The sequence below is a fragment of the Watersipora subatra genome, chromosome 3, assembly GCF_963576615.1.
Source record: "Watersipora subatra chromosome 3, tzWatSuba1.1, whole genome shotgun sequence".
Lineage (NCBI taxonomy): Eukaryota > Metazoa > Bryozoa > Gymnolaemata > Cheilostomatida > Watersiporidae > Watersipora > Watersipora subatra.
In genome coordinates, this window is record NC_088710.1 from 50,127,121 (window position 1) to 50,140,082 (window position 12,962).

A 12,962-nucleotide genomic window follows, 5' to 3' on the forward strand; every position below is an offset into this window, starting at 1 on the left:
CTGACAGGACACTCATGCAATGACTTTGACAGTGATGACTGGCTCAGAAGCTATGACATACAAAGACAAACTGCGTCTGCCCACAAATAATGGAAACGATTATAACTATGTGTATCTTTTACAATCAGTGATCACAAAAATCTAAGTACATGTGCTCTCTTCTACCATTTAAGAAAATCATGCAATAGAAAGTCTCGGAGTAACTCAACTCGGTTTGGCAAAGCACAAGCACTATATTATGTAAGAAAATAATTGCTGAATACTGGCTTCATTGTACACGGTTAGATACTTACACCTGTGCTCTTTTCTGTTGCTGTACACATCAATAATTGTTTCAGTTCAAAATAGTTATTTATATACAGTTTAGCATCTTATTCCTTATTTGTCCACCTGAAAAATTCCTAATACGATTCCAAAATGAGAGGCAATACAGTTGACCTGCAAAAGTAATTTCCACTTATCATTAACACCTTATGGTAGACTAACTACCTTGCGCATATTGATGACATTTAAAATATTAGGTAATGCGAAAATGAATAATGGAATTACTACTAATTGAACATCAAGTCTGCACACAAACATCTTTCGTTAATTAATTCATAATTAATGTCTAATATAGTACATTACATATGTACACAAAGCAAGAACTTTACAATACATGATTGCATTAAACTTAATTTTTATGTAAAAGATGCATCTACCACATTCAATAACGCAATCTTTGAAAATATTTACTCATTCAAATATGTTAAGACAAACACCTTACATGTATGTATGCATGTATGAATGTATGTTGACCACACGTTTAGCATCTGTTATTTAGGCTTAACCCGATCAGTTAAAATCTGGGCAAAAAAATCCTCCATACAGCGTGCTTTAGTCTTGTTAACAGGTAAAGGTGCAGGAATGTCAGAAGATGCAGCAGGGTTGGAACTAGAACTGGCTTTTCTCGTAGAACTAATAGGCAGTGAAATACTTTTCTTTGCAATAGTTTTTCGCGCAATCTGGCGTTTACATGTCAGAGATGCAGGCTCCTCTCTGATAAGCAATCTCTGTGTCATTTCTACCTCCTCATCATCATGGAATCGTCCATCTTTTATATTCGTCCATTCAATTTCAGTGATTTGTCTGGCACTGGCATGGAGTACCTCTTTATGACACTGGACATGGGTGTCCAACACCCATCTACATCAGCAAAAACCAATGTAACTACACCTGACACATTCAACTTTCATGCAAAAATATTTAGTCTCAAAATTTTTCACTTTCATCCGTAAAAAAAAATTGAAAAATTCTAAAAAGTACCACCCCTATATTACTCTCACAATGTGGAGGCTCCTTTTAAATCTGAACATACACAGCAACCTTTAGTTCTAATCAATTTTATGGCTATAACGTTTCTCCATTGTCAGCATAATGGTGGTCACATTATTTCATAAATGAAAGAAATTGGCGAAAATTGCTCAAGCAATGATAGACAAAATATTGAAAAGTCAGGATTCAATGTCATAATTTACTTGTATTACATACGGGTCAAAATTTTTATTATGAGACACAGTAAAAATAATTGCCTAAAAACAACCACATTGCTAGTATTAATATGGCTTATGGACATGTTTTAGCAAACAACCAGCAAAACAATTTTTTTCAAATTGCATTATCCATCAAGACTAGAATGATATATGGGACAGCGTGTTGTAACTCCTAACCTCTGTTTATTGATGATAAGCTGATGATTTACTTAAAGTACTTTTTATTATAAGATAAAAGTGCAAAATTGACATCAAAATTCAACAGACTATCATAATTTAAGCTGGCAATTGTATTTTCTAAGGAATCGCTAACAAGATATTAATCACATCACTCCTAAAAATAGCTGACTGATGCGACACTAACAGGACCTACCTAATATTTTGTAGTTGAAGTGATGCTAGTAAATAATTACATAATTTCAAATCAAGTTGCTGGTATATATTTAGTAAATATAAAATTACAAGGGAGACAATTTTATACGAGGATTAATCGCTTGTCTTCTTTATCTAAGCTTTCAAGGTCAGACACTTGGACATTGAGATCGGCAGGAAAAAACTTCCTTGTTAGAGAGGCAACCTTCTGTAACGAAATGTTTTAAATGAGTTGGGTTCAGCTAAGGATCTCCATAGATAAAGTTAATACGAACAAAAACTTCAAGCAGTGAATGTTTACAATGAACGTTTTCACAAGATAGCTCCTACTTATTTTCCTTGCCTATCAACTTCATCATTTTCTGATCCTCCCTGCTAGCATCTCATTCTCAGTTTCTAGTAAATGACTCATAAATGGGATAAGAGTTGATTTTATTTTTTTCAATTTCCGAAATATTTTTCTGGTAGCTAAAAGCGTACCCAAATTTGTTAATTAATACTTTTGGTTAAAACGAACAAGTTTATTCAAGAATATAGTCTTACATTAATTTTGATCCAATTTTATAAGAATTTTATAATGTATTATTTGAATTAGTTACTGACAAATTTAACTTCCATTGTGCTCAATTGTTGTATAGATGAACTTTGTATCTAACAATAGAACTAATAATGAACTGAATGTTGTCAGACTGTCAAGTAGTAAACTAACCTGCAATAAATGCGCCATTTTAGTAGCCAAAGCAAAATACATGCAATGGATGAGATTTGTGTAGCAAATGTTCATGTTGAATTTACAAAAACATACATAACTGATAAAACATATAGGCAAATAAAACGATATTACATATATTATACATACCTTGTGTAGTTGATAATTGGTTGGTCGTAGACTATTCACCAAAATTAATTTTAAAATATAAATTATATGAGGCGCTTGCGAACCACCTGCATATGCCGGACAGTGTGGTGAGATTCTTCCTTGGTTTTCATCATCATGAAAACCATCTTATAGCAACATTTAAATACTTTATTACTTTATTGATATTGGAGGTATATATTAAAAGACAAACATCACGGTGTATAAGTAACATTTTTCGAAAAAGTTTAATATTACTGAATTATAAAAATCTTTCAGTTTTGTAAAAATGCTGTCTCATAATAAATATTCTGACCCATATATTCCCTTCCCAACAATTTCATGTGAAATGTTAGTCAGTTACAACTACCGAATGAAAAGGTTTGTCAGGTACCCTTAAATTTTCGGTCAAATACATAAATGCTTCGCTAAAATCGTTGCTAGAAATAACGCATTTGTTATCACTGACTCTTACCATCCTCTTACCAAGCACCTATTCAAATTACACTTTACAGAGAAATATTAAACATGTATCATCTGAATAACCAAAGCTTGCAAAATAAAACTAGTTTTTACGCTTTAAAACGCATATACACTGGAAAACCAACATATAACATGCAGTAGAGTTCACCAGCAATCTCTTTGTACTCACATACATATACATATCATAATATGAGTTTCTGTTACCAAGGAACCTTTGACATCTAGAAGTTATGAAAACTGATGAATGCATGATTAACTTGCTTCAAAATATTACTCACCAGTAGTTGATTTAAAAATTCATGTACCACTTTCACATTTCTAAATCGACATGCAAGTGTAAATAGGAGATATGTCTCGGCTTCGGAAGACATGCGATGCGGGACCAAAAAGAACAAGCTATATGTATTATATCAACATGATCAATAAAACCTTTAGATTTGGCTTGAATACACCTTCACTAAACCTAGCCTTCATGGTATTCAGCGACCGATTTTCGAAGCAGGATATTTTTACCTATGAATCACTGTAAACGGTATCAAAACAGAATTCCTTTAGTACTTACTTGAAACTGGTAGCAAAATTGCAATCTCGACACTTGTGTTCACAGTTGCTGTCATGAAACTGCACATGTGCAGGGAGAAGACGAAACAACAAGCGTTTCGGACAATATGGACATATAACAAGATCTTCAGAGTCCAAAGCATTTAGGGTACTTGTGCCAGACATGGATGGTAACCGCAAGGTACTCCTCCTCACGTTTTTTGGTCGTCGTGGAAGCTGAGGTAGAGGGGTGCCTGCTGGGTCATGATGTGTCTCAGATGCTGTTGTTACCACACTTGCTGCTGGCTCGTCTCCTTGCTTTGCATCTTTGCTCGGTACCATCAAGTCTGATGTTGAACTGTGAGGTTTTTCTGCTGACAAACTCGGTGGCTTTTCTGCTGTAGAGTTGAACGATTTTTCTGTCATTGAATTGAGTGGCTTTTCTGTCATGGAATTAAGGTGATTCTCTGTCGCCAAATCGAATGTCTTTTCTATTATTGAATTTGGCGGTTTTTCTGCCGGTAAATCGAGTGGCTTTTCTGTTAATAAGCCATGCAACTTGTCTTTTGTTGAATTGAGCAACTTTTCTTCCACTGAAGCAGGCAGCTTTTCCGGCATTGAATTGAACAGCTTGTTCACCATAGAACTGAGTGTCCTTTCTGTTGATGAATTGAGCGGATTCTCTGACAGAACATCTGTGGGTATACTACTTGTACAAGCTGTGATTTTTTCTGGTGTAGTCCCTGGCAATAACTTGTCTTGATGTATTTTCAGATCATTTTTTGATGAAGAGTCTTCTACTGAATTAATGCCAAATGATTCTTTTGCAACCATTGGCTTTGCTTCAAGTTTGCTTGTATTAATGACATTTTTGACAACAGTAACAGATTGCGTTTCATGATTGGATTTGTTCCCCTCCAGTAGTTTGGTTTCTTTCAGCTGTTCCGAGTTTCCTAAATAACTGTTTGTTTTCGATTTTTCATTCTGATTGATATCGATTTCACGACTACCAAGAGCGCCAGTAACTTTCGTTATTTTTGTAGATATATTTTTGGCTGGTAATGCCTTCCTCTTGCTGTTGCTCAGCAAATCTGCAGAACAATTTGATCTCTTATGCTGACGGTCTTTTGAACAACATTGTTCTGTATGAGATTCTTCATCTGAAGAATCTTCCAAAGTCAGATCAATAAAATCTCCATCCTTCAAAGTTTCAGAAATGGTACCATTTGGTGGAGGAGTTTTCTTGGGACTTGAATGTTGCTTTACATGCTCGGTCAGTGAGTCAAGAGATTCTACCGTTTTTGATGGGTCAGACGTGTTGCACGATAAGTCACCCTGTTTGTGCTTCAAGTAGATATTTGACAGTTTCTGTTTCAGCATGTTTGCCATTAATTTGCCGGGTTTGATACCGTTGTAGGTTTCTACAGATAGAGTGGGCAAATGAACTATTACAATGTATTGCATGTAGAACATTGATTTTTAGAAAAGTTCTTGTTATTGACCACAACGACACGAAGAGAAATTCCCTTATAAGATGCATTTCTTATAATTATACTCGGCACTGCTTGAGTCAATACTTTGAATGGTGCCAATTTGTAAGTAATTTAAAAGATATTGAATGGTTTGCATTGTGACAACTGTATTGTGATAATATTATAGATATACAGTAGAAGCTCCTATAACATACACCTCCTATAACGTGAATTTGCTTCCTAGCACGTAAAAAATTCTATATAACGTAAAGTGGGGCGAGTTTTCAAAATCGATTTGAATGTTAGTTTATTTTGTCGCACTTGCAGAAGAAAACACACCATGCATTTACCGCCAATTATATATATATAACTTTCGCAACATTCTAGTTCGTCACAATAGATCGTTAAGTGTGTCGACAAAAAGGCGAATACGAAAGCTGCACAATTGTTCACAAATACAGAGGCGATCAATTGGTGCAGGTATTACAGCGTCGGTCTACCAGCCTTAATGTCACGAGTTAGAGTATCGTAAAAAATTATCTTTATCCTAACCTTGACCCCTGGATAGTGATTTAAAAAGTGAATAAAAAAGTTTTCTTGTTTTGCCTTATTGTAGACGTACAACATATTTGTTATTAGCTTTACTTTGCAGAATATACTTTGCTGTTTAGAAAAGTAAGCAAATTGTTGTAAATGAACGTCGAAAGTGTGCAGTCCCTATCAACTTGTAATTTATCGCAAGCAGTCTATAAAACCAGTGAGAGTGATCATAAAAAGGAGAAAAGTTGTTGATGGAAACAAATAATTCTGCAGTCACGTTACAACCCACAAATTAAAAGAGTTGAGTAAAGCTTTTCCTTTTGCATGGCCAAAGGGGTGAGTTTAGAAAGATCTTGGAACGGATTAGACAAGTTACATGTATTTTACTGTTCATATAACGTAAATTCCCTAAAACGTAAACGTTCCTGGAATGGATTATTTACGTTATACGAGTGTCTACTGTATCTTTATAAGTCACGAGTTGCAAGTAAGCATTGCAAGTGCCATATCCCACCAATTCTTGACATTTTCATAGCAGAGCAAATGCAACATCATGCCAAATCTTAAAAACAAGACTGACAGTTTCTATGAATGCACCATGAAACTTGAACTCAACAAGCCACACTGAGCTAGCTAAACATCAGACACACAGAACGATGAGCACAGACCAGAGTGCATTGTCGAAAACCTTAGTTAAAGCTTGGTAGTTTTTCTCTTGACATCAAACAGTTCAAAGTAAAAAGCAATGTAGGTAAATTTTTGTTTTTGCATGCTCAAGCCATAAATTTGATGCCATTTCATATTGAGAAAACATAATTCACCAGCTTTATACCAATTAGTAGCGCATGACAATCGCCAGTTATATTGCTTTTTACATTAAGATACACTTTCTAAATATAAACACTACATTAAAATATAAATTTTAATAAATAAATCTTGTTTGCCATATACTTCTTACAGATAAAACATTTTGCTATCTTGAACTTTTGACGGTCATGCAATTATAACTTAGCATGCCCTTAAAGAATTAGCTTAAAAAAGCCATGCATTATAGAAAAAAGAAATGTTTTGTAAGTAAAAACCTATAACCACAAATGATTAGCAGCCTGCAATGATGTTCTGTCAACAACACAGTTATGTTAAATGCTTTGTCTCCAGATCCAAAATCACTGCTACTCATCAGACTTATCACTAATTTTAATTTGTTTAAAGAGTTCATATAATTTATTTTCAATAACGTATGAAAATGAAACATTTTATAAACTTTGAAAATTATAGCTAGGAAAATCAATGAGAATGCCACATTTACACACAGCAGGCGGCGTATAACATGGTTATCTTAAGCCAGTGAAAAAAGATATATAATTATCACATTACCTCCAACAACGTCGTCTTGCCGGCTGCTATGTGAACTAGAATTCTCTGCATCTTCTGGCCTCTTCCTGGAATGATTGTGTCCTTCCTCTTTGGAAACATGCTGCTCATCTCTAACTAGCGCACAACTACTGCTGCGCTGAGATGTTTGAGTATAGTTAGCCACTGATATAGTTGAAGGTAGTGGTATATTATTGATAGATGTGATTATCTGAGTTTCTGAAACTCGACCATTGATTTTACTGTTCAGTGAAGGTTTTTCAACATTCTCAGCTAATTCAGCGACGTTTGAGGGCGAATCAATTTGGTTGACAGATGACTGTTGCTTAGGTAAAAGGTTCAAAGGTATTTGTAAACGCATCACTTTTTGAGTATTTGCTTCGTGATCATCTAGTATGGTGGTAGGCAAGTGAGAATCCCTTTCATGGTCCTCTGATATAGTGGTGGGCAAGTAATCCTGAGAAGGTAGTGCCTCAAGTGGAACTTGAATGCACAATTTTAATGAATCCTTAGATGGTGTGCCTGAACACATAATTTCAGATATTGACTTTGGTGTATCAGATCGCTCGGTCTCGTACACACCAGAACTATTTTTGAAGATTTTCATTGCCAACTTCCTCTTCTTAGCAGCTGGTGTTAGATCTGCAACTGGCATGGCTGTACTTACAGAAACTGAATCCTGAGACGAGGTAGATGATACCAAAATACTAGCAGTGCATGTAGATGATGTGATGGAATTCACAGTGACTGCCTCAGTTTGCTGAGATATGTTAGACGTAACGTTATTACTGACTGCAATCGATTGTGAGTCAGATTGCATGGAAAGAGCTGAGAGCTGTGTATGACGTTCTTCTGCAATCGGTGATGCTAACCTTGTATATGGAGGAGAAACAACTTGGTTTGTACAGTCTTTTGTGCCAACTGCTGCAGTTTTTTCCATACCACTGGGAGCTTGTGATGGTAGAGTTTTAGCCACTAGTGAAACTTTAATTGTGGTGCTGGATTTGGTGATATCATTACACTGAGATATTTTGGAAGCATGAGAAAATTCATGCGTTTGCAACTCGACTTTATTTGAAAATTGGATATGACATATTTTGCACTCTGGATTTTCTCCGAATGAAGGCGAACTATTTTGTGAACTCTTCGGCTTTGCCAAATCTGAGAACTTTTTTTTACCACTTCGAAGTCGGGTTTTGTGAGCACTGTCAGTTTTTCGTTTACGGGTTGCTGAAGCTTGAGAATTATCTACACATGATGAACAGTAATTGCAAGGTGTGCTATCTTTGTAGTGATCTAACATATGATGAATCATTGTTGGTTCATCAGCTGAAAAAACACATACAGAGCATGAAAACAAATTTTCAGTGCCCGCTCGAGAAGGAAGAATCATAGATCTATGAGATGATAAAAGATGGCGAACCATGCAGAGCTCGGAAGATGTCACATACGTACAATAGTTGCATGTAAATGTCTTTGGCACCACTACAACCCGCTGAGGATGTGAGCCCAGTATGTGGTTTTGAATCTCTTCCTTTGAAACGGCCTTAAATGGACAATATCGGCACAAAAGATACGTGGTCTTTCTCATTTTTGTTTCAGGTTGAGAAACTGGTGTAATCCCGGCTGAAGATTTTGGCAGTAGCTTGAATGAAGACTGGTTTGATAAAATCTTGTCCGTGTTCAGCTTTACGGCTGTTTTACTGGAAGAATTTTTTGGAGGCTTCATTGAGAGATCAACTGGTTTTTCAGAGCAAATTAGTTTTGCAATACTTGGGAACTGTCCTACTGCTGTTTCAGACTTTGGTGACTGCCGTAATGTATCCAGAACCCTTGAGCACTGCCCTGCTGCTGCTATTGATTTTGCATACGGCAGCGCTACTGTTTCGGGCAATGGATGCTGCCTTGTTGCAGACATTGGCTTTTGACTAAAAGTTGATACTGTTACAGGAACTTGAAATTGCCCTGCTGTCACCAAAGGGGTTGATGACTGGCCTGTTACTGCCATAGGTTTAGAATTCTGTACTACTAGTGTAGCTGGGGTAGGGCTCTGCACTATGGGTAACATAATTTTTTGGCACTTTCCTTTTAAACTCTGTTGGCAAGAGTCACCAACGTTTATAGGCTGAACCATCCTTTGCTCAGTAGGAGTTGGAGTACTACTCAGCATCTGACGAACCAGAACAAGACCATTGGCCATCGGATAGGCATTTGGACTGGGAACAGGTGAAAACATCTCTTGAGCCGGTCTTGAATACATGGCCATCCTTGGTGAAATAAGGTATGCTGGCATGCGAGGTGCAAGTGCATGATTGGTATCAGGTAAAGCTGGCATCATCCCATATGTTTTTCAATGTCAATGCATGTACCGAAGCCACAGAGTACGGCTTAATTAAAAATGGATACAGCGTCGTTTTCTTTTCAATGGCCTTGCCTTCATATCTTTATTCACAAATTTATACCTGAGCGACTCCAGAAATGATTGGCAGAATTCTGCATTAGGCGCAACCAACTTCTTATAAATAATGTATAGACCTAAAAGAGAATATGTTGAATTGTTAAGTAGGAGCTTACGATCAAGCGGCAATTGATGCTTACAATCAGCTAGTTGCCATATAAAATGACACTTACCTAACTGATAACGTATACGTGCTGATGAGTTGTTGGGCTGAGCCGCAACTCAACTGTTCAATGGCCAATGGATTTCTACTACTACTAAGCGCAGGATTTATTCACGTGACCGCTAATCAGAAAGCTCCTTGTACTGCAAATATAAAGGATTGACATAGAATTATTCAATAACAAAGAGCATCAGGGGGTAAAGAAACCAGTTGACTAATAATACAAAAAGAAAACCGATACTCAATGGGTTCATTAGCCGAGGCTTTTATTAAACAGATTATGCCTAAGGCTGCCAGCTTGACGAGTTCGTCACTAGGTTACATGGCGTCTTTAAAAGTCATCAATGATTATCACCTGCTGTTTAGACAAGTGGTTGCTATGCGATTTCCTTACAACAAGTAAGACATTAGCATGAGAATCAGGCTACAAATGCTCCAGTGTGTAACTCAGTCTTTGATCAACTATAAACTACAGAAAACAAAGCTTGGCAGCAATGGATTTAGTGAAATATGATGTGGAGTAATGATAGAAAGAGAACAGTCAATAATTGTTGAACTACACAAAAGACTCAAGTACGCCTTTACAAAGGTGACAAGCTCTTGGTATTATTAGATATTCCACAACAATCAAAGATTATGGTGAAGCAATACACGCTAATATTTTATTTAGGTCTATACCAACCTTATGTGACTAGGTAATATTCTTTACTTTCAACAAAAGCTGCTTGGGTAAGTCAGGCTTATAGCTGGACAGTATTTCCTGGCTGCTTAGTTAGTCATATAGCGCACTCTGTACATACTGTCAAACTAGTAGTTCCAGAAGATCACTATTTCAAAATGCTATACAAATAGTTAAGCAGCCAGGAAATATTATCTCACCATATAACAACCTACTCTCAGTAGCTGTACTGTAGAATGCAAATATATGCAGCTTACAAGAAGCTGGTTTGTATTGATACAGCTCATTAGCTTCTTGTACTTGACTATTATATTCGATTGCTTCTTGGCACCGAGATTAGTGAGGTGCTAGGTGGGCTATGAATTACTAGGTGACCAATTTAGGATACATTTTAACAGATGACAAGTTTGCTGCTCTCTTACGCAAAACACAATCAAGCTAAAATGAATACTTAACTGTCATCAACTGAGCTGCTTGTATTGCCTTCATACTCATGTCAAATAAACTTTCTTAATAACTTACTCTTGCAAAACATGACGCCGCAACACATTCTTAGATGACCATACAGCATTAAAATGTTCTATTATCCCAATGAGACTTGCTAAAACTATAATGAAAAGCGACAAAAGTTTTGACTGAGTATGTCGAGATATGAGGCCTACAGTACATACATGCAGACAGATTATCTTAATGCGGTTTTTCTTACCCTTACTTATCTGTCTCCAAGCCTTCAGACAAGCGAGAGCTTACAAGAAAAATTCATGGGTAAAGGGAGCGTAGAGTAGGGGAGAGATGATAGATAACACACAAACTACTAACTAAGCGCATACAGATGCGAAGCAGTGAAGCGTAAAATTCTTTCTGTCAACTATTAAGAATTTGAATACAAAGGTTGAGAGTGTTGATTGTGCCCTACATCAGTATCTAGCCTTATGTTTAGTAACTCAATACCCACATGCTTCACTAACACTTGCAGCCAGTAGACTGTGTGGCAGATAGCCAAAGCTTTACTTACTGAACTAAGATAGAATCTCATACCGCTATAATTGCCATTATATGGAGACATCAAAGTTGTCTGTTTGAGCTCAAAAAATTTTCTATAATTGCTTCCACATCGATAGCCAATAAGAGACTGACGAATTGCTGCATTTAGGTATAGCGAAATCCTTCAGTAAAACATGTTTGTATATTGGCATGGTAGTTGAAGACATGCAAAACAGCAACTAGTCATGGGTCTACAATCACCCTAGGAAGACAATTATCGTCAAACAAACTACACTATACTGAGTACATGAGCCAACTCAATAAGGCCTAAATTTCCCACCTTAATTCTAGCTATGTAGGCTCACTTAGCTTCAATACATTTAATCTCTTTAAAATTAAAGTCATTCACTGCACGGCTTTATTCTTTTGGCTCTACTGTGACATGATTAGTTGCACATAATATAACAGCATCATTGTAACGTGATTGTAGTATAACCCTATGTTTTCCAGATAAAACTCTTCATACATTTATACATTCTACCGCAAATCAGAAATATGTTTGCATTAAATATTATAAGTAATGCTGTAATTTTATGCTTTTGCATAACTTGAAGATGAGTTTTTAGAAAGAAGCCTTGAGGTACATACAGATACATGTAAGTACATACAGTGTATTAGGAAAATGTTATATCCTGATAGTTATAATTAATGACAGAGAATTGTAATATGAGGTAATCAGTCATTGAATCAAGAAAAAACAACTCCAACAACAAAGTAAATACGATTTTGTGACTTATAAACAAAAGACTTCTATGATACCATGTCCTATAAGCTAGTTGAATAGAATCTTCATTAGCACCTCTTACGAATTGCTTTTTTGCCAAATGAAATTTTTTTAATATATTTTGCAGGTTTTTTTACAAAGCTAAAACTTTACTTCTAAATATTAAGATTGGTCATTTAAAAAGCAAATTCATTATTAGAGTTTTTTAAAATCAGCAAGCATCAACAGAAAATTATTTTCAATTTGAAATAACTTCAACAAAACCTCATACTTTCACGAATGTTTTACTGCACGTGCACTTCACTTGAGCTGTCTTTAGAGCAAAAATCTTCTGATCAAAATATTTATTTATAGAGTAATATAAATGCTGAATTAAACGTTTTTCATTGACATCTACTATGTAACAATGTATTACATTTAAACCCTTTATTGAAAAAAGGGTAAACAACTCCAAATTACATTAACTTGTATTTTGCATGTTTGCACTCAGAAAACATTTCAGAATTTAACAACATTCAAGAGATTTTGTTCAATTATTTTTTATCAATAAACTTTAAACCAGAAATACTTCCAAGCCTGTTGTTTTACCTTGATTAATACTTCTGCATTTCTCTATAATACTAAAGCTATCAACGAGTTATTACTGTAAATTTATTAAATACTTTCAGAATAGATTAATCTATATATATGTACCTCAGAGTGTGTGTATATGCCTGTTTGGGTTT

The 12,962-nt window shown here is 35.7% G+C and overlaps 1 protein-coding gene across 1 annotated transcript; it reads right to left on the reverse strand.

Moving 5' to 3' along the window:
• Nucleotides 1-219: 219 nt before the first annotated feature.
• LOC137392305 (serine-rich adhesin for platelets-like) lies at nucleotides 220-9,936 on the reverse strand. Its single transcript, XM_068078976.1, has 4 exons — nucleotides 9,801-9,936; nucleotides 7,173-9,704; nucleotides 3,806-5,204; nucleotides 220-1,185 (listed from the first exon to the last, which is right to left on the reverse strand). The coding sequence occupies exons 2-4, from the start codon at nucleotides 9,505-9,507 to the stop codon at nucleotides 816-818; spliced, it is 4,104 nt and encodes a 1,367-aa protein (XP_067935077.1). The 5' UTR covers nucleotides 9,508-9,704; nucleotides 9,801-9,936; the 3' UTR covers nucleotides 220-815.
• Between the last annotated feature and the right edge of the window lie 3,026 nt (nucleotides 9,937-12,962).